General features: G+C 41.2%; 1 protein-coding gene across 3 annotated transcripts in view; it reads right to left on the reverse strand.

Moving 5' to 3' along the window:
- Positions 1-22,549, reverse strand: part of LOC145343180 (uncharacterized) — a 195,150-nt gene that overhangs the window by 110,461 nt on the left and 62,140 nt on the right. For all 3 annotated transcript variants that reach the window (XM_080189181.1, XM_080189180.1, XM_080189178.1), the window contains exon 8: positions 11,973-14,837. In XM_080189181.1, coding sequence (XP_080045307.1) covers positions 11,973-14,837 — 2,865 coding nt within the window. The remainder of the gene's footprint in view (positions 1-11,972; positions 14,838-22,549) is intronic.

A 22,549-nucleotide genomic window follows, 5' to 3' on the forward strand; every position in this document is an offset into this window, starting at 1 on the left:
TAAGGATGGCAGGTGTCCTTCCCTAAAGGATATTAGTGAACTAGACGGGCTTTTATGACAATCCAGTCGTTTCATGATCACATGTACATTATTTAGTTAATTGAATTAAAAAACCCCAGCTGCTGTGATAGGATTTGAATTCATGTTTCTGGATCATTAATGCAGGCCCCTCGTTTACTGGTTCAGTGATTTTACCACTATACTGCCATCTCCTTGGGGCTAATGTCAGAACACCATCACTTAGTGAAACTATGCTTGATTGAAATTAATTTTTCTCAATTTCTGTTCTGGTGGCCTCACCGATACTGCTTGTTAATTTGAAAGTAATCAGTACATTAATACGATTACAATAACTTGGAAATATGGCCTTTGATGTAATAAAATGTCCCAATGCACTTGATAGGAGAGTTTCCAGACAAAATTTGATGCCAAGCCACAAAACAGGAATTTTTTGAACAGACAACCCAAAGCTTGGTCAAAGAGATAGGTTTTAATGAGCATCTCAAAGAAGGAGAGTGGGGAAAAGTGGTGCAATGGATTAGGAAAGAGTTAGAGTGCTTAGGGCCTCGGCAGCTAGCACTTTTGGATCAAAAACAGGGATGTACTCAAGGCCAAAATTGCAGAGGTGTAGACGTTTCGGAGGGTCGGAGGAAGCTAAAGTGACAGGGAGGTGAAAGGCTATCAATGGAACAGGGGCCATCATAGGTTAGCAAGCACAACGGTAATGGATGAAGGGGACTTGGTGCGAGTTAGGATGTGGGCAGTAGACTTTTGGATGTGCTCATGTTAAGGAGAGTGCTTAAGGAGGGTTAATGCGGGGACTGGCCAGGACAGTGTACCAGTAACAAAGGCACTGATCAAGCTTCCTGTACCAAATGTACCAAATATCTGTCAACACTGAGACAGCAATGGTTCATTTTGTTGTGAAAGAAGGCTGCATGTTGCTGCAGGTCCATAAGACATGGAAGCAGAAGTAGGCTATTCAGCCTGTTGAGTCTGCTTATTTTGAGTTATCACCAACACCTCTATGCACATGTGATTGGGCAACTTTTTTGAGGTTTAGAGGGCACAGGCTTGGAATGCCAGCTTACTACCAACATTAAAAATATTGCAGAAATGTCCAAATGATCAAATCAACCACATGAGCAACTTACAACAGGCTGGATTAAGATGTAGGATGTAACAAAACATGGATCGAATTATGGAGGTCAATAGCAGGTGCTAAAATGCTTAGGTCTTAAGAGACTGTGTGCTTAACTTCCTATTAACATTCCACGCAATCATCTTCATGACACTGTTCCCTTTGATCATGATGGATTGGTTTTGAATGAATAGGGTTAGGCCATTTAGCCCCTCAAGCCTGTTCTATCATTCAATGAGATCATGACTGATCTGAGACCTAATTTCCTGCATTGCCTGAGACCCATATTCTTTAATACCTTAACAATGATCTATCAACCACAAAATTAGATCTAACAATTAACTCAGCATTTATTACAGTTTGCACAAAGGAGTTGTAAACTTTTATCGTTCTTTGTGAGTCGGTGTTTCCTAATTTCATTTTTGAAAAGTCGAGCTCAAGTCTTTAGACTGTTTTCTCTACTCCTGGGCTTTCCCACTACTGCAAATAAATTCTCTCCACCTAAGATAAGGGGGGGGCCAGTTTAGAACGGAGTTGAGGAGGAACTTCTTCACTCAAAGGGTGGTGAATCTCTGGAATTCTCTGCCCGTTGAAGTGGTGGAGGCTGCCTCGCTAAATATATTTAAGACGCGGGTAGATAGGTTTTTGATAGGAGAGGGGATTAAGGGTTATGGGGAGAAGGCGGGAAAGTGGAACTGAGCCACGACAGATCAGCCATGATCTTATTAAATGGCGGGGCAGGCTCGAAGGGCTAGATGGCCTACTCCTGCTCCTATTTCTTATGTTTTTATGTACCCTGCCTGTTCCTCTGAATACTTTGAAAACTTCAATAAAATCACACCTCAACCTTCTAAATTTCATGAAATACAAATAGATATTTAGCTAAGCGCCAAATTCTCCATCCTCATCTTGCAGCAGCAGCAGAGTGTGAACAGACAAAATATTACGGTCCTCGTCTTGGAAGTTAGCCTTTAAGTCAGGCTATCATTTTCAGAAATTTAGGCTGCATTGCTTTCAAGGCCGATGCATCTTTCCTAAGATGCGGTGCACAGAATTTCCCACAGTGCTCCAGATGGAGTTTAACTAGGGCAGGGAATCTATCATCTGCAGTTCTGATTCTTTTCATTACCTAATGACATTTTAATGAGCAGCGTCCCTGGACAACTAAGTCTTTTTGGACATCCATTGAAAGATTTTCGCTGTTTAGAAAATAGCCTGTTATATTCATCTTAGGTCCAAATTGGCTGACTTCACGCTTGCCAACATTGAAATTCAACTTCTACAGTTTTACCCATTCACATAACTACAACACCACTTTCCCACCTACCCTAGATAATTCTTTGACCATCTTGCTTCGCAAGAATCTATCTGGCTCTGCAACAAAAATATTCAAAGTGTCTGCTTCTACTGTCTTTTGAGGAAGAGGACTCTAAAGACTCATGACCATCTGAGAGAAAATAATTTTCCTCATCATAGGTGACAAAAAGTGACTCCTAGTCCTAGATTCTCCCACAATAGGAAACATCCTTTCCACATTCATCCTATCAAGACCCCTCAGAATCTTCAATGTTTCAATCAGTAAGAAGTCTCACAACACCAGGTTAAAGTCAAACAGGTTTATTTGGTAGCTGGAGCTTTCACAGCACTTCTTGAAGGAGCAGAACCTGTTGGATGTTAACCTGGTGTTGTTAGACTTCTTACTGTGCCTATCCCAGTCCAATTCTGGCATTTTCACATCTTGTTTAAATCAAGTTTCCTTTACTCTTTTAAACTTTAGCAGACACAAGGCCCGCCTGTCCAACTGTTCAAGTGGCAAGTAATATTACACAAGTGCCAGACAATAACTGTCTCCAATTGGAGAGAATCTAACCATCCTTCACATTTGATTGCATTACCATGAATTCTCTACTATCAGACTTTGGGAGTACTATTGAGAAACTGGACTAGCCATATAAATACTATGGCTACACGAACAGGCCAGAGACTAGGAATCCTGTGGTGAGTAACTCACCTCGACTCCCTAAAGCCTCTCCACCGTCTACAAGGCACAGGAATGTGATGGAATAGTCTTCGCTTGCCTGGATGTGCGCAGCTCCAACAATACTCAAGATGCTCGATACCATCCAGGACAAAATAGCCTGCTTGATTGGCATCCTATCTACAAATATTCATGCACTCCACCATTGATGCACAGTGGTAGCAGATGTGTAGCATCTCCAAGATGCACTGCATGAACTCAACAAGCCTCCACAGACAGCATCTTCCAAACCTACCAACACTACCATCCAGAAGGCCAAGGGCATCAGTCATGTTGGAACACCACAAACTGGAAGTTCCCCTCCAAACCACTCACCATCTTAACTTGGAAATATTTCTCCACTCCCTCTGTCACTCAATGAAAAACATGGAGCTTATTCTTTAATAACACCGATTCAAGAAGGTGGTTTATCGCCAGCTTCTCAAGGGCAGTTAGGCTTGATTTTATTTGTGTTGCTGTTGGTGACAGTTCTGCATCTGGAAGTGGTCAGAGAGCAGATTCTTCTGATAGTGTGCAAGATAGTGCTCATCTTTCTGCAGTGCTGCTCTATTAGCATTAGTGTTGAACACTCACAGATTCCGTGATACTGAGTGAATGCAAATATAAAGGCTGGAATTCTCCCAATTTGAGACTAACTGTGATTCCACCTCCTTCCCCGCTGGACAGAATAGCGGGATCCCTGCGTCAGATTCTGCGCTTAGAACCTCATTCATTATGCACAGGTGAGACCCCGCTCCCCGAATCAATTAATGCTGGCCTAGCCAGTGATGCTTATGTACCACAAATGAACTAAAAAAACAAAAGACTGAAAACTTTGCAGTTTTCGGTGCCTGAGCTCGCCCTCACCACAGAAGCAAGTCTTCAGCCAATTTAATTCACTGCAAATAATTTCACAAAATAGCTGAACACACAGGATATAGCAAAGTCTATGAGCCCTAGAAGAATCCTAAATGTGTTCCAGAACTAACTATGGCCCCTAGCCAAGTTATTCCAATACAGTTACAACAATTGCATCTACCAGACAATGTGGAATATTACCCAGCTATGTTCCATCCAGAAAAAGCAGGACAAATCTAAATTGTAAACAGACTTTATGGGTTTACTTAGTCATAAACTAAATGATGGAAGATGGCTACAAGAGCCAGTCAGACGTTAAGAGTTCTGTGGGGAGTACTTCACCTCCTGATTCACCAAAGTCTCCCCACTATATAGAAGTCAGGAGTGTGATGAAATACACTGCACTAGGCTGGATCATTGCAGCTCCGACACCTTTCATGAAGCTCAATACCATCCAGGTCAAAACAGCCTCCTTGATTGACACCCTCTCCCTCCACCACCAATGCACGCTGACTGCAGTACTATCCACCACCCCATTATCAAAATTGCTAAAAAACGGTGAGGCCTGAATATAGACCCTAGCTGCGTACCACTGGTCACATCCTGCCAATTAGAGTATGTGTTTCTTATCCCAACTCTCTTCTCTTGCCATTCAGCCAATATCTTAACCAAATCAATAATTTGCCTTAAACTCCATGAACTTCAGTTTCAGCTAACGGTCTTCTACCAAATACTTTCTGGAAGTGCACATAAATAATATCCATAGACATTCCTCTGTCTAGTACTTCAGTCACTTTTTTGTCAAAAATTCAGTCAGGTTTGTCAGGCATGACCTATCTTTCACAAATTCATGCTGGCTCTGTCTGTTTGGCTGAAATTTTTAAGATGTTTAGCCGTTCTATTCTTAGTTATATGCTTTTGTTTAAATATCCTAGCAACTGATGTTAGGTTAACTGGTCTACAATTCCCTGATTTCCCTCTTTCAACATCCTTAAATAATGGAACGTAGGCACAGTTTTCCTAAGTGAGAAAAGTTGACACAGTAATTGAATTTTACAGTGTTCAGCAGTTCTGCTGAGGGTGAAACCAGGTCACATAGTTTGTTTCTCATCCCACACTTAGCGGCAAACTTGCTTACATCTCTTTCCATAGCTAGTTTTTTTCCCTGGAACAGGTCACTCGCATATTGCCAGAGGTTATAGCTTGAGGAGCGCCATTCTGCATCAAGCATGACTGACCAGGAGTCTCTCCCACTGGTATCACCTGCCACTGGCGTGTGTTGGAACGATTTACAACTTGACACCCAACCTATATGGCCGTGTTACGAACGCACCTTCCTCAGCTATCAAGTCTTTCGGTGGGACATGTGCCCAGAGCTTCTGGCTCAGAGGCTCCCCAATGCACCACAAGACATTAACATATCAAGCATACAAAAGTAAAATACTGCAGATGCTGGAAATCTAAAATAAAAAAACAGAAAACACTGGAATTGCTCAGTTCATCGTGCAGCATCTGTGGTGAATGAAACAGAATTACCATTTAGTTAATGTTTTAATTTTTCATCAGAACTAGGTTCCTAACCTGAAACATTCACTCTTTCTCCCACCACAGATGCTGCCAAACTTGCTGACTATTTCCAGGTAGAGAACAGAGATTTTATGAATTAGCCCTCCTAGTGTGGACGTCCATTTTACAGGGATATTTACTGGGAATCTGAACATGATGGTCAGCGATAACTTCCACCAAATACATGCTTCTGTCAGTTGATGCCCCAAGCTGGGATCACCCAAGGAAATACTGTGATGTGGGACCTGGTTCACTCAAGCTTAAAATTCTAAATCTGCACCAGTAAAAAGATTAAACATTCAAAACTTGGATGTGCTAACAGGTTATTTGATCTTAAGCAGATATAACCAAAATACTGTATAAGCCTGCATTCCCCCTGTTAGTCCTTGATGAATGCTTTGAATTGTAATGAATGGACGCATCATTCTCAGGGGAGTCTCAGATGGATAATTTACCCATTTGTTATCTCTTCCACTGTTTTTTGCTGAATTAATATATTCTGTCATTGTCCCAACAAAAAACTCGGCTTTCTTTGCTACTTTGATGGTGAACTGATCGAAATGGTAATGTCATTTCTATTTTCCTCTTTACAGAACAACAAAATTCTGAGTTCCTTTCAACAGTGTAAATTTAGACAGAAAAGGTGCATTTGGACACAGTCTTTTAGCTCTTCCATTAAAGATAGAACTCATTTCTAAAACTAAATGTCAATGAGCATAACCTATGGATGGCCACACTTCAGTAATGCCTCTTCTGTGAAGTATTAACTGTGAGAGAATACAACAGATTTGGATCATTTACCCTCCATGTTTTGATCTGATTTGAGTTCCATTACTGTTAAGACCCCTCAGAGTCTGATCAAAAACAGAACCCAACATGCCAAGCAATCCCATGTATAGCAGCAACTTTGAGAAATCAGTTGTTTTTGGAAAGGTTTCCTACAATCATGTTCAATGTCACATTCCCAAGAACTGCGATCACTCTTGAGCGAAGTGAACTTCCAATTAGCAACGTACAATTGATTTTACATTAAATGTTAAACAGAAAGCTAGTTCTTTGGTTACTAAATGGTCTGATTAGAAGAATTCAGTATCGAATTCTTTTTTCATGGTAAGGCTTGTGCCAGCCAGTAGCATTTGTTGTACTTCAGAATTAAATTACAGGCCACATATAGAGCACAAACTAGTGATAGTATAACATAAACATTCAGTAGAAGCTATGATTCATTAAGTGAAACCATTTCACAGATTTAAGTAATGTTAATTACAGTATATTAAAACAACTCAGTGTATTTTCACCAAGTCCTTGACGCAAGCAAATTATAAGTTCAAGCAATGTTTATATTACTGTTACTTTAGTAAGAATGCATTTTGTATTGTGGCGTTTGGTCGTTTGAAAACTAAATTGTGACAATAACGATAAAGTGAAACAAATGATGTGCAACAATGCACAATTTGGTACTTCAATCACTCCTTTAAGGTAATTAAACAGCTTTAAACGCCTATAAATGGACCACACTAACAAGTTGATGCCTGTGGGAATACCATTATAAGCTTGGTTGCCCATTAGCCTTTTGGTACAAGACTATGCTCTTCCACAGATTTTTGCATCCCATCTCCCTCAACATCATTACAAAATGGGTCAGTTTTTGGATAAACCTTCCACATTTGCCTGCTTGGGATCTATTCAATTCACTCTTCTTTTGTTTATTTTTGTATCACCAATCATTACAAATCAGCATTTAGGTAATAGAGAAACTGAGAAATCAGCATTAACTGAGAAACTGGCATTACAGTAACTGAGAAACTGAGAAATCAGCATTAAGGTAACTGAGAAATAAAATGGTCATTGCAAAGAGAAAGGCCGGAATTCTCCAGAGGCTGGGGAATCTCGCCCAAAATCTTGTAAGATTTGTGAAAGTGAAAGTCAATGCTGATTTTTGCTGAACTAAGAGCTGAACGTTAAAGAATACCTCTAAAGCTGATGACGCAATCAGCAAGAAATTAAAGCAGACAGTGACTGTGCTGAAACAAAGGAACTGGTGGAAACAACACTGTGCAAAGAAGCAAATATAGTAGTGATTACTGAGACATGGATACAGAAAAATCAGGACTTAGAATTAAATATTGCAGGTTATAAGGGCCAGTATTTTCCAGCTGTTCACTGTTCATAGAGAAGGAAAGGAGACAGTACAAAATGCAGTGTTACAGTTATGCTCAGGGTGAAGAGAAAGATCAACTTAGTGTGAGGTAGGTCCATTCAAAGGTCTGCTGGGCCATATACAAAGCACATTGCAATGACCAAATGCCCCCCAAACAAAGTCACCAATGCAAAGAGGCTGTTGGAATTCCCAGATCTGGAGTACCCAAATCCTCAACCCCTCAAGAGGCAGATTCTCTGGTCCCTCCGACAGTACGTCCCCGCTGCAAGTTTCCCAGCACCATGGGATGGCTACACTGAGAAATCCCATTGACAGCAGCGGGACCAGAAAAAACTGACACTAGAAAACAGAACATTACTTCTCACTGATGGGAAGACAGAGAATTCCGACCAATATGTTTAAAGAAGGTGGAGAGGTAAAAGGAGTGGTGAAGAAACTGTGCTGATTAGCAATAATTGAACGGCAGTAGATAAAAGGCAGCTATAGAAAAACAGCAATAAAATCCATGTGGATAAAGATGGAATCCTCTGGCTCCATATCAGCAGCTTTCTCGGCAGCAAAAGGCAACGCACTGTTTGCTAGCAACAGGATCTTCTGGTCCCGCCACTGCCAATGGGATTTCCCATGGTAGCCACCCCAGGCCACCAGGAACCCTGTCCCGCAGGGCTGCTCTGCCAGCGGTACCAGACACTCCACCACTAGCAAACAGCCAGAGAATTCCACCAAAGTATCAATTGCACTAATAGGCTAAGCATAGTAGATGGGAGGTGGAGAGGATGAAATATGCAAAAAAATTAAGAAAAAATGAGTAAAAACACTGAATTATAAAGATGAGAGATTTAAACTACTTTGGAATTAAATGACCTGAAGAAGTGAGTCAAGGGCATAAGGGAATGGTGTTACTACAGGAGCATAAAAGGCAGCATAGAATGGTTGGGTAGAGTGCTGTATATTCTATGCACCTGGACAGGTTTCTCAATAGGAGATGCATTGAAAATTCATTGATAATAAATTAATCATATTTAATTTTTGGGATAAGTAAAATTGCTTTAGTAATTTAGTCACCCCTACAAAGCAATAAGTTATGCTGTCACATTAATCTCACAATTTGAAAGGCAACTTATATATTATACCAAAAAGGTAGATTCATGTAATATTAAAAATGGAACATTTTGCCCTTGTGGAATAGAACATAGCCAAGGAATTCAACTGAACAAATAGATAAATAAGAGTCAGTTGGTGTGGATGAAATTGAAATTTGTATAGTAATAATCTGGTTAGTCTTCACTAAGATAGTGGCTATAAAATTGCTCAATGCCTCCAGTAACACCATAATGCTATCAGAGGTCTCTTTTGGGAGCTGTAAGCTCTGCTACACCAAATGATGCTTTGATTTGATTTGATTTATTATTGTCACATGTATTAGTATTCAGTGAAAAGTATGTTTTCTTGCATGCTATAAAGACAAAGCATACCATTCATAAAGAAGGAAAGGAGAGAGTGCAAAATGCAGTGTTACAGTTATGCCCAGGGTGAAGAGATAGATCAACTTAGTGTGAGGTAGGTCCATTCAAAGGTCTGCTGGGCCATATACGAAGCACGTTGTAATGACCAAACTCCCCCCAAACAAAGTCACCAGATGCAAAGAGGCTGTTGGAATTCCCAGATCTGGAGTACCCAAATCCTCAACCTCACAAGACGCTGATGCACAATCAGAAGAAGGAAAGATGTACTAACCTTGGGTTCAGCAGTTGTGGCATCTTGGATTTGAGACCTGAATCACTCCAAAGAAAGAACTATCTTATATATTGCCAGCCTGAACCTCCTTACCTTTATTCTCCTCTCAAGAAGTGGACCAGTTCATCCCATAACTGGGCAGCTGAACATCCTACCTGTGTGAGGCAATTTGCATCAGCAATACACCTGGCTAGGCTAGTATTTGCTGCCTCCCCCTTACTGTCCTTGAACTGAGTGGACAGCTGGGCCATTTCAGAGGGCAGTTAAGAATCAACCATTTGCTGTGAGTCTGGAGTCACGTGTAGGCCAGATTGGGTAAGAATGTCAGATTTCCATAAAGGACATTAATAAAACAGGTGGGTTCTTACAATCAATGATAGTTTCATGATTAGTATTCTTGACACTAGCTTTTAATTCCAGGTTTTATTCATTGAATTTAAATTCCACCAGCTTTTATGGTGAGATCTGAACCTTTATCCCCAGATCATTAGCCTGGGCCTCTGGATTACTGTCCAGTAATAAGTCTTACAACGCCAGGTTAAAAGTCCAACAGGTTTATATGGTATCATGAACTTCTGGAGTGCTGCTCCTTCATCAGATGAGTCACTCACTTGACGAAGGAGCAGCGCTTTAACCTGGTGGTGTGAGACTTCTTACTGTGCCTACGTCAATCCATGCCGGAGTCACCATGTCAAAGTCCAGTGATATTACTACCACATCACCATTTCCCTCTTCAAATTATAGGGTCACATTCACTACATTCTCCAATGGGATCAGTGTTAGAGCTCACTAGCATGTATGATGTCCCTGCGAGTGCTGGGATTGCAGCATAAGGAATGACAGAAATTGCATTCATATTCTGTTACATCCTTAGGACACATGTCACCGCCCATAAACTGCTTTGGACGTGTGAATTCTATTGCTCTTAAATAAACGCAACTGGAGTACTGTGTGCATTTTTGGGCGCCGCACCTGCGCAAAGATATTTTGGCCTTGGAGGGAGTGCAGAGGAGGTTTACTAGGCTGATACCGGAGTTGAGGGGGTTGAGCTATGAGGAAAGGCTGAATAAACTGGGCTTGTACTCGTTAGAGTTTAGAAGAATGAGAGGAGATCTCATTGAGACGTATAAGATGATGAATGGGATGGATAGGATGGAGGTGGAAAGACTCTTCCCGCTCAAAAAAGACAATAGGACTAGGGGGCACAGCCTCAAGATAAAAGGGGGGCGGTTTAGAACGGAGTTGAGGAGGAACTTCTTCACTCAAAGGGTGGTGAATCTCTGGAATTCTCTGCCTGTTGAAGTGGTGGAGGCTGCCTCGCTAAATATTTTTAAGACGCGGGTTGATGGGTTTTTGATAGGAGAGGGGATTAAAGGTTATGGGGAGAGGGCGGGAAAGTGGAACTGAGCAGCGACAGATCAGCCATGATCTTATTGAATGGCGGGGCAGGCTCGAAGGGCTGGATGGCCTACTCCTGCTCCTATTTCTTATGTTCTTATGTTCTTATTTGCATGCAGCAAAATCCCCTGGGTAGCAATGAAATGAGTGAATAGCCATACCATTGTGTTCAATGTTGGGATAAACTCTCTACTTTTCTTCAGAGTAACATGAATCTTTCACACTTACCTGAACCACCATGTCAAAGCCCTGGTTTTGTCTTTTTTTTCCTGAAAAATGTTATTGCTAAAACTGAAATATCGGTTCGGTCCTGAACTGAAGTGTCAACATCATTTATCTTTTCACTCCCTTCATCAAATTTGAATTCATCACCTACAGCCTTACATGGCAATCATATTACCACCAAATGAATTTGGTTCCAGCAACATGATTTTCACATGGTCCTTTTACAAAATGGAACATTTTTAATTAAAATAAACCTAGAATGTCTTATTTATCATTCATGCCTTTTAGAAAAGTTTTGAAATCCATATGAAAAAGATAACTCCAATGAAACCAAAAGCAATTGCTTCTGTCACTCTGCCATCAAGCTACTCATCTACTGCAATTTAATGATATCAGCTGTAACAATTGTATTTACGTATTTTGGATTGGAACAAGGCAAAAGTCACAGCGTTCAGATAGTAAAACAATTTCAAACCATAATGCCATACTAACAAATATAGGGCAGAATTTTCCCATCCCACCCGTTATGGAGGGACAGGACCATGCAAAGGTCCGTTGACCTCGGGTGGGATTTTCCAGGCTTGGGGCAAACACAGCTGGAAAATCCCACCCATAGTCCAAATATAATGGCCATGGCAAAATTGGTTTACAACACGCTTGTGGGTTAGGGTTATTAGGGCTATTTTGAATAATGTCAACCATAACCACAGTAATTCTTGGATAAGAGGCTGAGATACAACAAAGTTATAATGCCACCAATCGCTAATTAAAGTTTAACAACCGACCCTTAATAAATATGATAGATTACCCCAATTAGAGTAAATACATATTTGCATAAAGATGTTCTTAAAAAGCAAATAATAACCTACCTTGATCAGTTGTTGTTTTCGGCACTGTAGTATTTACAATTAACTTTTCCTCAACAGCCAGAGGCTTCTGCTGTTCCTTGCTATCTGCTGGAGTTGGAGATTCTCTAGTTGACGATGAAATAGCAGAAAATGTTAAATCTTCCACAGCCTCTTCAGTAACTTTAGAATACGCAGGAGAAGGTTTCAAGGTTGTCGATGTCAATTTTGTTCTGGATGATTGTGTGGTGAAATATTCGTAATCGATGTCCGGTTGTGATATTTTGCCAGTCATGTCAACCTCCAAGAAATCGGGAGGCAATGTAATTGATTCATCAATAATGACAGTTTCTTCGGCTGTAGTCTCATCAGGCTCATTTTCAATAATGATGGGAGTTGCAGTCTTTTCTAAATGCTTAGGTTTCGCAGAAGCTTTTATTTCATGTTCAGTCATACCAGGTTTAATTTCAGCAGAAGGAGCCGTGACTGTTGGCAACATTTTAGGTGCAGTTATGTTCCTCTGTGCTGTGGTGATGGGTATACTGGTTGCTGTTTTGATACCTGGTGATCCTGCAGTTTGATAGCTTGTTATATTTTCTTTGTGTATCGCTGTGGGCTCTTTCACAATGTCAGAACCCTCTGTCTTTTTTACTGATATGGATGGGGAAGTAAGAATTGATTCATTCTGCAAAGACGAAATTCCATGTTCCAATTTAGGAATTTTGGTAACTTTAGACATTTCTGTAATTATTACAGAGCTTGTTTCAACCTTAGGGGTTAAAGTGATGTCCTGTGCGAAGCTGGGTGTTGCTATCTCTGACTCATCTTCAACCTTAGCAGGAAATGGTGATGTTGATGGGGTGGTTGGATGTAATTCAGTGTCTGGACTCAATGCACTAGCTTCCTTGCTGACACGTTCAACTGTAATCTTTTCAACAGTGCTCACTTCAAGTTTATCTTGGGGGCTTGCCACTGTAGAACTTTCAGTAAATGACACTGTATACGAGTCAGTATCTATGGGTGCTGCTTTTGTTCCCTCATAATCTATATGTATTGGTTCTGCTGGGTGTGTTTCATCTACAGGCACCAATTTAGTTCTTGCTGTTTCCTGTGGCATTATCACTGTAGTAATATAATCTTCACTTTTTGCTTCTGATGTTTGTATGGTGGCAACTATATCACGAGTGTCATTTTTGTCCACAGTTACTGACAACGGAGTCTCAAATGAGATTTTGTGATCAAATACGGTGAGGTGGATTTTTTGACTTTCCTCAACAACTTGTGTTTGAGAACTCTGAACGGTGGTGGCTAGCTCTGGTGCAGGAGAGGATGTGGGCTGATCCTGTGCTAACTGAATTGTCATGTCTACTTTTCTATCAGGTTCAACGGTAGAAATACCTGGTTCTACTTTAAAGCTTGGAACAGTATGTTCTTTTCCCAACAGACTTGTGTCATTTTCTGGTTCCTTTTCCTTGTCTACAGCTATTTGAGGACTTACAGAAACTGTCCAATCAATATATTTTGTGCCACTCTCTGGTTCTCTATCTGCATCTGAGACAGTCTGATTTTCCTGAATCAATGGACCTTCAGTTAGTCTGACTAGCCCACTGGACTCAGATATACTTTTCTCATGTAAGTCTTTCATAATGGAAACTCCTAAGGATAATGTATCAAAAACAGTAGTTTCCTCTATCTGGCCAGTTGTCGTCGACTGTGCCGCTGCCTGAATGGCCCTAGTTTGATCTGTAGTCAAATCATCATCCTTGAGGCCTTCAGCTATATATTTTGGTGATGAAATGCTCACAGTGTTTTCTGGTGTGCTAAGTGTGTGGAAAGAAGTGGGCAGTGAAGTAAACTGTTGAGGTTCAGAGGTGACTGAGTGGACGGTTGATCTTTCAACATCAGTTACCGCTGGGGTCAATTGTGTTCCAATACCATGTTCGGCAGACACTGCTTCATGCACCATTGAAACTACAATCATTTCCTCAGTCTCTTTTTTAGGTTCCAGCTTTTGTTCCTCAGCGTCTGAATGAGACACTAAAACACTAGGGGTGTGCACTTCTTCAGTTAGTTGCAGTTTACTTGTGGCTGGGGATATGGTGGTTCCCATTGATAAGATTGCCCTGTCACCTTCTTCCTCCACCGGCTGAATACTCTCACTTGCATGTTCTACTGTTCTTACAGTATCATGTGTTGTTGGTTCTGTACCACTGGTGGGTTCCTTGATCTCTTGCTGCCCACTAGTTTGAGGGTCTTCCTCTGAACTTTCCATTCTCACAGCGCTGGCAGCCGTAGACAATTTAAGCTTTACATCTTCGACCGTTACAATATCCATTTCTGCTGACATGGTTTGTGTGCCAGGTTGCACCTTCTCTTTCTTTTGGGCAGGAGTACTTGGACTTTGACTTTCTTGTGTGACTGTTGGCTCGAAGGAGGCACCTAAAGCTATTGTCTCACTGACGATACCCCTGTTCAGGTCCTCATCATCTCCAACTGGAGTTTGCACACTGTGTATGGCTGTAGGTATTTCAGCGCTTGTACTTTGTTCCATTGATGTTTTTACAGTGGCTTTATCACTAGGCCTTACTTTAATACTTGGAACCACACTGTGGTTCTGTGTGACCTCAATGTCCACAAGTTTGTCAACATCAATTTTCACGAGCTGAATCCCAGTATGTACGAAAGTACTTGATGTCGGCTCAATGGCTAAATGTGTCTTCTGATCTTCTTCTTGAGAAGGCTTTGAATCAAGGCCTCTGCTTTGATTATAACCTTCAACAGTGAATGTGACAATTGGTTCTACCTTCTGAACAGTCAGATTAGTTGCAGCTTGATGTACCATCCTTGGGCCCGAAGTTATTTGTGGTCGTATTTTCTTTAAAGGACTACCTACGAACACATAAAAAGGAAATACTGGAATTTTACCAGATTGCATATACCATGCCATTTTTAGATTACATTCAATATTACACAAGGCTAACAGTGAAAAACAATACAAAAATTATTGTGTTTTCCATTTAATGCTACAAAAATATTGTGGAAATTCCTCTGTTATTGTGGTAAGCATGAAACCTTTACCAAAAGTTCAACAATGCTGTTGAACAAGAAGTTCAACAAGGCTGGAATTCCTGTCAGAATGGTGCAGGTAAGGACTCAAAATTTACTATTACTGACATGGACTATTTGGATCCCATCTAAATTCAGTATCAAAGAACAAAAGAACAAAGAAAAGTTACAGCGCAGGAACAGGCCCTTCAGCCCTCCAAGGTTCCACCAACTATGCTGTTTGACTTAACTAAAACCCCCTACGCTTTCGGAGACCATATTCCTCTAGTCCCATCTCATTTATGTACTTGTCAAGATGCCCCTTAAAAGTCACTATCATATCCGCTTCCACTACCTTCCTTGGCAACAAGTTCTAGGCACCCACCACTCTCTGTAAAAAATCTGCCTCGTACATCTCTTTTAAAATTTGCCCCTCGTACCTTAAACCTATGCCCCCTAGTAATTGACTCTTCCACCCTGGGAAAAAGTTTCTGACTATCCACTCTGTCCATGCCTCTCATAATCTTGTAGACTTTTATCAGGTGTCCTCTCAACCTCTGTCACTCCAGTGAGAACAAACCAAGTTTCTCCAATCTCTCCTCATAGCTAATGCCCTCCATGCCAGGCAACATCCTGGTAAATCTTTTCTGTACCCTCTCCAAAGCCTCCAAATCCTTCTGGTAGTGTGGCGACCAGAATTGAACACTATTTTCCAAGTGCAGCTTAACTAAGGTTCTATAAAGCGTCAACATGACTTGCTGAAGTTTAAACTCAATATCATGGCCGATGAAGGCAAACCTTCTTGACAACCTTCTCCACCTGCATTGCCACATTCAGTGACCTGTGTCCCTGCACACCCAGATCCCTCTGCTTATCAATATTCTTAAGGATTCTGCCATTTACTGTATATTTCCTACCTGTATTAGACCTTCCAAAATGCATTACCTCACATTTGTCCGGATTAAACACCATCTGCCACCTCTCCGCCCAAATTTCCAACTGATCTATATCCTGCTGTATCCTCTGATGATCCTCATCGCTATCCGCAAATCCACTAACCTTTGTGTCATCCGCAAACTTACTTATCAATCCAGTTACATTTTCCTCCAAATCATTTATATATATTACAAACAGCAAAGATCCCAACACTGATCCCTGAGGAACACCATTTGTCACAGCCCTCCATTCAGAAACACACCCTTCCACTGCTACCGTCGGTTTTCTTTGACTGAACCAGTTTTGTTTCTACCTTGCCAACTGACCTCTGATCCCATGCGACTTCACTTTCTGCACCAGTCTGCCATGAGGGATCTTGTTTAAGGCCTTACTGAAGTCCATGTCAACAACATCAACTGTCCTTCACTCAATCATCTTTGTCACTTCCTCGAAAAACTCGATCAAGTTCGTGAGATATGACCGCCCCTTCACAAAACCATGTTGCCTCTCACTAATATGTGCTCTTCCAAATGGGAATAAATCCTGTCTCATAGAAACCTCTCCAATAATTTCGCTACCACTGATGTAAGGCTCACCAACCTGTAATTACTTGGATTATTCTTGCTACCCTTCTTAAACAAAGGAACAACATTGACTATTCTCCAATCCTCTGGGACCTCCTCTGTGGCCAGTGAGAATACAAAGATTTCTCTCAAGCAATTTCCTTTCTTGCCTCTCACAGTATTCTAGGGTACATCCCATCAGGCCTGGAGACTTGTCTACCTTGATGTTTCTCAAGAACCCCAATACCTCCTTTTTGATCTCAACATGACTCAAACTATCTACACACCCTTTCCCAGACTCATCATCCACAAGTCCTTCTCTTTGGTGAATACTGATGCAAAGTACTCATTTAATACCTCGCCCATTTCCTCTGGCTCCACACATAGATTCACTCCCTTGTCCTTCAGTAGGCCAACCCTCTCCCTGGCTACCCTCTTGCTCTTTATATATGTGTAAAAAACCTTAGGAATTTCCTTAATACTGCTGGCCAATGCTTTTTCATGACCCCTTTTAGCTCTTCTTACTCCTTGCTTAAGTTTCTTTCTACTTCCCTTGTATTCCAAACTTGTTTCATGTGTTCCCAGCCTCCTAGCTTTCACAAATGCTTCCTTTTTTTCTTTGACTTGGCTCACAATAACCAAATACTCTGGTGTCCTCCCCAGATCCAAATACTCTGGTGGTGTCAACTGGAGTGTACAGTAACACAATGGTTATTTTGCAGGACTACCATTCTTGAGACCTGGATTAATGATCCAGAGACCAGAGTTGAAGTCCCACCATGGTAGCTGGGGAATTAAAAATGCACTCAATTAAATAAATCTACCAGAAAAAAGTAGAAACTTTGGAAACAGGAGCATTCAGGAGGTCATTCAGGCTATTGAGCCTGATCTGACACCATTCAACTAGATCATGACCATACTTCTACCTCAGTGACATTTTTCCACATTATCCATTTATCCTTCGATGTGTTTACTATCTAGAAATATCAATCACTGTCTTGAACATACTCAATGACTCAGTGTCTGCAACCCTCTGGAATTCCAAAGAGTTGCCACCCTCTCAGTGAAGAAATTCTTCATCACATCAATCCGAACCTCAATCTTATTCTAAGATTGTGTCCTCTGATTCTAGACCTTTAGCCAGAGGAACATCCTGACTGCATCTACCTCGTTGAGCCTTGTAAGAATGTTGCATGCTTCAATGAGATGACCCCTCATTCTTCTAAACTCTAGAGAATATAGACCTAATCTACTTAATCATTCACAGAAACAAAGAAAATAGGAGCAGAAGGAGGCCATTTGACCCTCTGATCATGGCTGATCATGCATCTCAGTAGCGTAATCCTGCTTTTTCCCCATAACCTTTGATCCCATTTGTCCCAAGTGCTACACCCAGCGCCTCTTGAATACATTCATTGTTTTGGTATCAACTACTTCCTGTGGTTATGAATTTCACAGGCTCACCACTCATTGGGTGAAGAAATGTCTCCTCAGCTCCGTCCTAAATGGTCTACCCTGAATCCTCAAGACTGTGACCCCTGTAGACCCGTGTCATATTCCTTGCAGGGCAATCCAGTAATTCCAGGGATCAGTCTGGTGCATCTTTATTATGCTCCCTCTGTGGAAAATATATCCTTCCTTAACTAAGGAAACAAAAACTATACACAATGCTCCAGGTGTGGTCTAACCAAGGCTCTATACAATAGCAGCAGGATATCTTTATTTTTGCACTCAAATCCTCCTGTGATAAAAGCCAACATGTCATTTGCTTTTCTAATTGCTTGCTGCACCTGCATGTTAGCTTTCAGTGACTCATGAACAAGGACACCAAGGTTCCTTTGGGCATGAATTCTTCCCAATCTCTTCCCATTTACGAAATACTCTGCATTTCTGTTTTTCCTGCCAAAGTAGATAATTTCACATTTTCCACAACATAGTCTGCTATCTTCCTGCTCATTCATTAGCCTGTTTAAATTCCCTTGAGGCTTCTTTGCATCCTCTCCATAACCCGCATTCCCACCTGCTTTTGTGTCATCAGTAAACATGGAAATATTACATTTGGTCCGAAAGCATTTGTATAGATTGTGAATAAGTTGAGTTGAAACACTGACCCTTGCACTACCACAGTAATTACAGCCTGCCAACTTGAGAATGACCCATTTATTCTCTGTTTTCTGTCCATGAACCAATTCTCAATCCATGCCAGTACATTACCACCACCCCCCCCCCCAACCCTATCCCATGCGTTCTAACCTTGTTTCTAACCTCTTGCATAGGACCATATCAAAGGCCTTCTGAAAATCCAAATACATCGCATTCATTAGTTCCCCCTTATCTATTCTGTCACTTACACCCTCAAGAAACTAAAATTGGTTTGTCAAAATGATTCCCCTCTCGTAATTAAATCAGCCTTTTTCAAAGTGGCAGCCAGTGATTAGTGAGGTACCGCAGGGATCAATGCTAGGACCCTAGCTATCCACAATGTATATTAGTGATTTAAATGAGAAAACTTATAACTCCAAATTTGCAAATAACACAAAGCTGAGTAGGAAAGTGAGCTGTGAGGAGGAAGCAAAGATGCTTCAGTATGATTTGGACAAGTTAAGTGAATTGGCAAGTGTATAGCGGATGCAGTATAATGTGGATAAATGCGAGGTTATCCACTTTAGTAGCAAAAAAGGAAGGTAGATTATTACCTGAAAGGTTACAGAATGAGAGAAGGAAACGTGCAACAAGACTTAGTGTTCTTGTGCACCAATTTCAAAAAGTAAGCATGCAGAGGCAGCAGGCAGTGAACAAGGCAAATAGTATGTTAGCCTTCTTGGTGAGAGGATTTGAATGCAGGAGCAGGGATGTCTTGCTGCAATCATATAGGGCCTTGATGAGACCACATCTGGAATATTGCATGCAGTTTTGGTTTCCTTATCTGAAGAAGTATGTTCTTGCTGTGGAGGGAGTGCAGCAAAGTCTGATTCCTAGGATGCTGGGACTGCCGTAAAAGGAGAGATTGAGTCACTTAGGATTACATTTTCTGGAGTTTAGAAAAATGAGGGGGGGGGGGATATTTCAAAAAACCTAGAAAATTCTAACAGGGCTAGACAGGGTGGATGCAGGCAGTATGGCCACAGTGGGGAGGGGTAGTCTAAAACAGGGGTCACAGTCTGAGGATATGTGGTAGACCATTTAGCACTGAGATGAGAAGAAATCTCTTCACCCAAACAGCACTAGGCCTAAGGGATTCTCGACCACAGAAAGTAGCTGAAGCCAAAATATTATCTGTTTTCAAAAAGGAGCTCTTGGGGCTAAAAGGATCAATGAAAATTCAAGGAAAGTGGGAACAAGCTATTGAGTTGGATGATCATAATAAATGGTGGAGCAGGCTTGAAGGCCTGAATGGGCTTCTCCTGCTGCTATTTTTCTCCTTTTAAAATCCAATCCTACCATTATTTTCTAAAGGACCAGTTATCACATCCTTTATAATAGATTTTAGCATTTTTCCTTCTATTGATGTCAGGCTTTCTCTCTCTCTAGCTTCTTAGATAGTCAGGTTACATTGGCTACCTTCCAATCTGCAGGAATTGTTCCCAAATGCATAGAATTTTAGAAAATGACCATCAATGCATTCACTATCTCCACAGCAGGCTGGGATGCAGATCATCCAGTCCAGCAGATTTATCAACTTTCATCCCATTAATTTCTCAATTGCTACTTTTGTTTGCTAATATTAATTTCTTTCAGTTCCTTTTTCCCACTAGTCCCTTGGTTCTCAAGTATTTCTGGGAGGTTATTTTATATCTTCCTCTGTGAAGACAGGCACAAAATGGGGAATATTCCAAATATTTATTGAAGTGTTATCTCCAGCAGGAAAAGTGCAGCCATGAGCTACCTTGCCAAGTTTTCCCAACGTATTTTTAAGTACTTAGATAAAGAAGTGAAAAGTTAGGTCCTACGATATCAGATTGGTAGGATGGGCTTGGAATGAGGATGTCTTGCCAAGAAACTCGGCTCCTGACAGATCAAGCCCAGCACCCAATCTACGAAAATAAAAATATAAAAAGGAACCCCACCCCACACCCCCGCCCACCACCACCACCTGATAAGACACAAAAGCAACCCTTCCAGGGAATCCACCACCTAAGGTAACCTTCACTCCACTTTAAACCTCCCCAATAAAAGCCCCATCTTCCCCTGCCCCCACCCAGACATTGCCCTGTGGGAGTGCCCCCTTGCACTACCATTGGGAATTGCCATGGGGGGGTACTGCCCATGCATGACCCTCTCCCCCATGGGGGGCTGTACTCACCAACAGGCTCTATTCCCCAGTTTCCCATTTTTCAGAACCTGCTGCATACCCTGCTTATGTGACATCATACAAGCGGGGGCAGGGAGCAGGAGGAGGGAGAATTCCCTATGTGGGAGAATGATATAGTGGGGAAGCCTGCTAAGTATACATTGATGTCATACAATGGGGCTCCCGTCATGGCATGGCAAGAATCCTATTACATCACTGGCAAGGGACAAGGACTGTTGAGTGGGGAAATCCCGCTGGTGTGAAAGCGTTTTTGGGATTCCGCCTCAATTCTCCACTCCACCCCTCTCCCCTCCCACAACACCTGCCATTCCCTCCTGCTGAAAACAAATATTTGTTTAACTTCGGCTTCTCTGCCATTTTCTTATTCCCTACTGTAAATGTTCCTCTCTGCCTGTAATGAGTTTGCATTTGTCTTTGCTTTTTTTCCTTTTTCCCTATGCCAAGGACAGCATTTGCAGTCTATTTTTATGCTTCTTGCTAGTTCTTAATCAGTTTCTTTGCTGAATAGTAAAACGCTCCAAATCTCCATGCTTACTACTTTTTTGGCACCTTTATTAACCTCTTCCTTTAATCTAAACAAACTTCAACTTCTCTTATCAGCATGGTTATATCATTTTTTCTGTTGTGATTTGTGCCTCAAAGGAATATATTTATTTTAAACATGTATTAATTATTTAAATGCTAACCATTGACTGTCTACTGTCACAACCTTTATTATAGTCTCCCATCATACTGCAGCCAATTTGCCACTCATACCTTTGCAGTTTCCTTTGTTTAAATTTAAGACCCTAGCTTTGGATTGAACCATATCACTTTCATACTTAATGTAAAATTCTATCATATTATGGTTACTCTTTCCTAAAGACTCCTTACCAACTAGATAATGAATTAGCTTTACTTATTGCATAATACTAGACTAAAATAGCCAATTCCCAAGCTCATTCCTCAACAAACTGTTCCAGAAAACCATCATGTACAGATTCCAGAAATACATTCTCTACAACATCACAGCTATTTTGGTTTGCCCAGTCTATGTGTAGATTGAAGACTCCACAATTACTCTATTATCCTTATTACATGCATCTGTAATTTATTGATTTATACCATGCCCATATCCTATCATTACTGTTTGTTGGCCTATAAATAACACCCACCAATACTTGCTGTCTCTTTCTGTTACTTAGCCACCCAAACTGATTCTACATTTTAATCTTCCAATCTAAGATCTTCTCTCACTAATTTACTGATATCATCCTTTGTTAACAGCACTACCCAATCTCCTTTTCCTTTCTGCCTATCCTTCCTAAATGGTGAATACCCTTGAATATTCAGTTCCCAGCTTTGGTCACCATGCAGCCACATCTCTAAAACAGCTATTAGGTCATACCCATTTACATCAGTTTGTGCCATTAATTCACACATCTTCAGACAGAGGGCCTTCAATTTTGCCTTTTCAGCTTGTTTTATATTTGGCCCAATCAGATGCTGGTCTTTGTTTCAGCTGCGTTTCAATTTTGCTTATTACTATTCTTCCTACCAATACCAGCTTTGTTTCTCTCCTACCTGAATTCCCTTTCTGGTTTCCATTCTGACACGGTGGCACAGTGGTCAGCACTGCTGCCTCACAGCACCCAGGACCCAGGTTCAATTCTTGGCTTGGATCACTGTGCAGAGTCTGCATGTTCTCCAAGTGTCTGTATGGGTTTCCTCCGGCTGCTCCAGTTTTGTCCCACAGTCCGTAAAAT

This window comes from Carcharhinus amblyrhynchos, chromosome 5, assembly GCF_965287045.1.
Source record: "Carcharhinus amblyrhynchos chromosome 5, sCarAmb.v2.hapA, whole genome shotgun sequence".
Taxonomy (NCBI): Eukaryota; Metazoa; Chordata; class Chondrichthyes; order Carcharhiniformes; family Carcharhinidae; genus Carcharhinus; species Carcharhinus amblyrhynchos.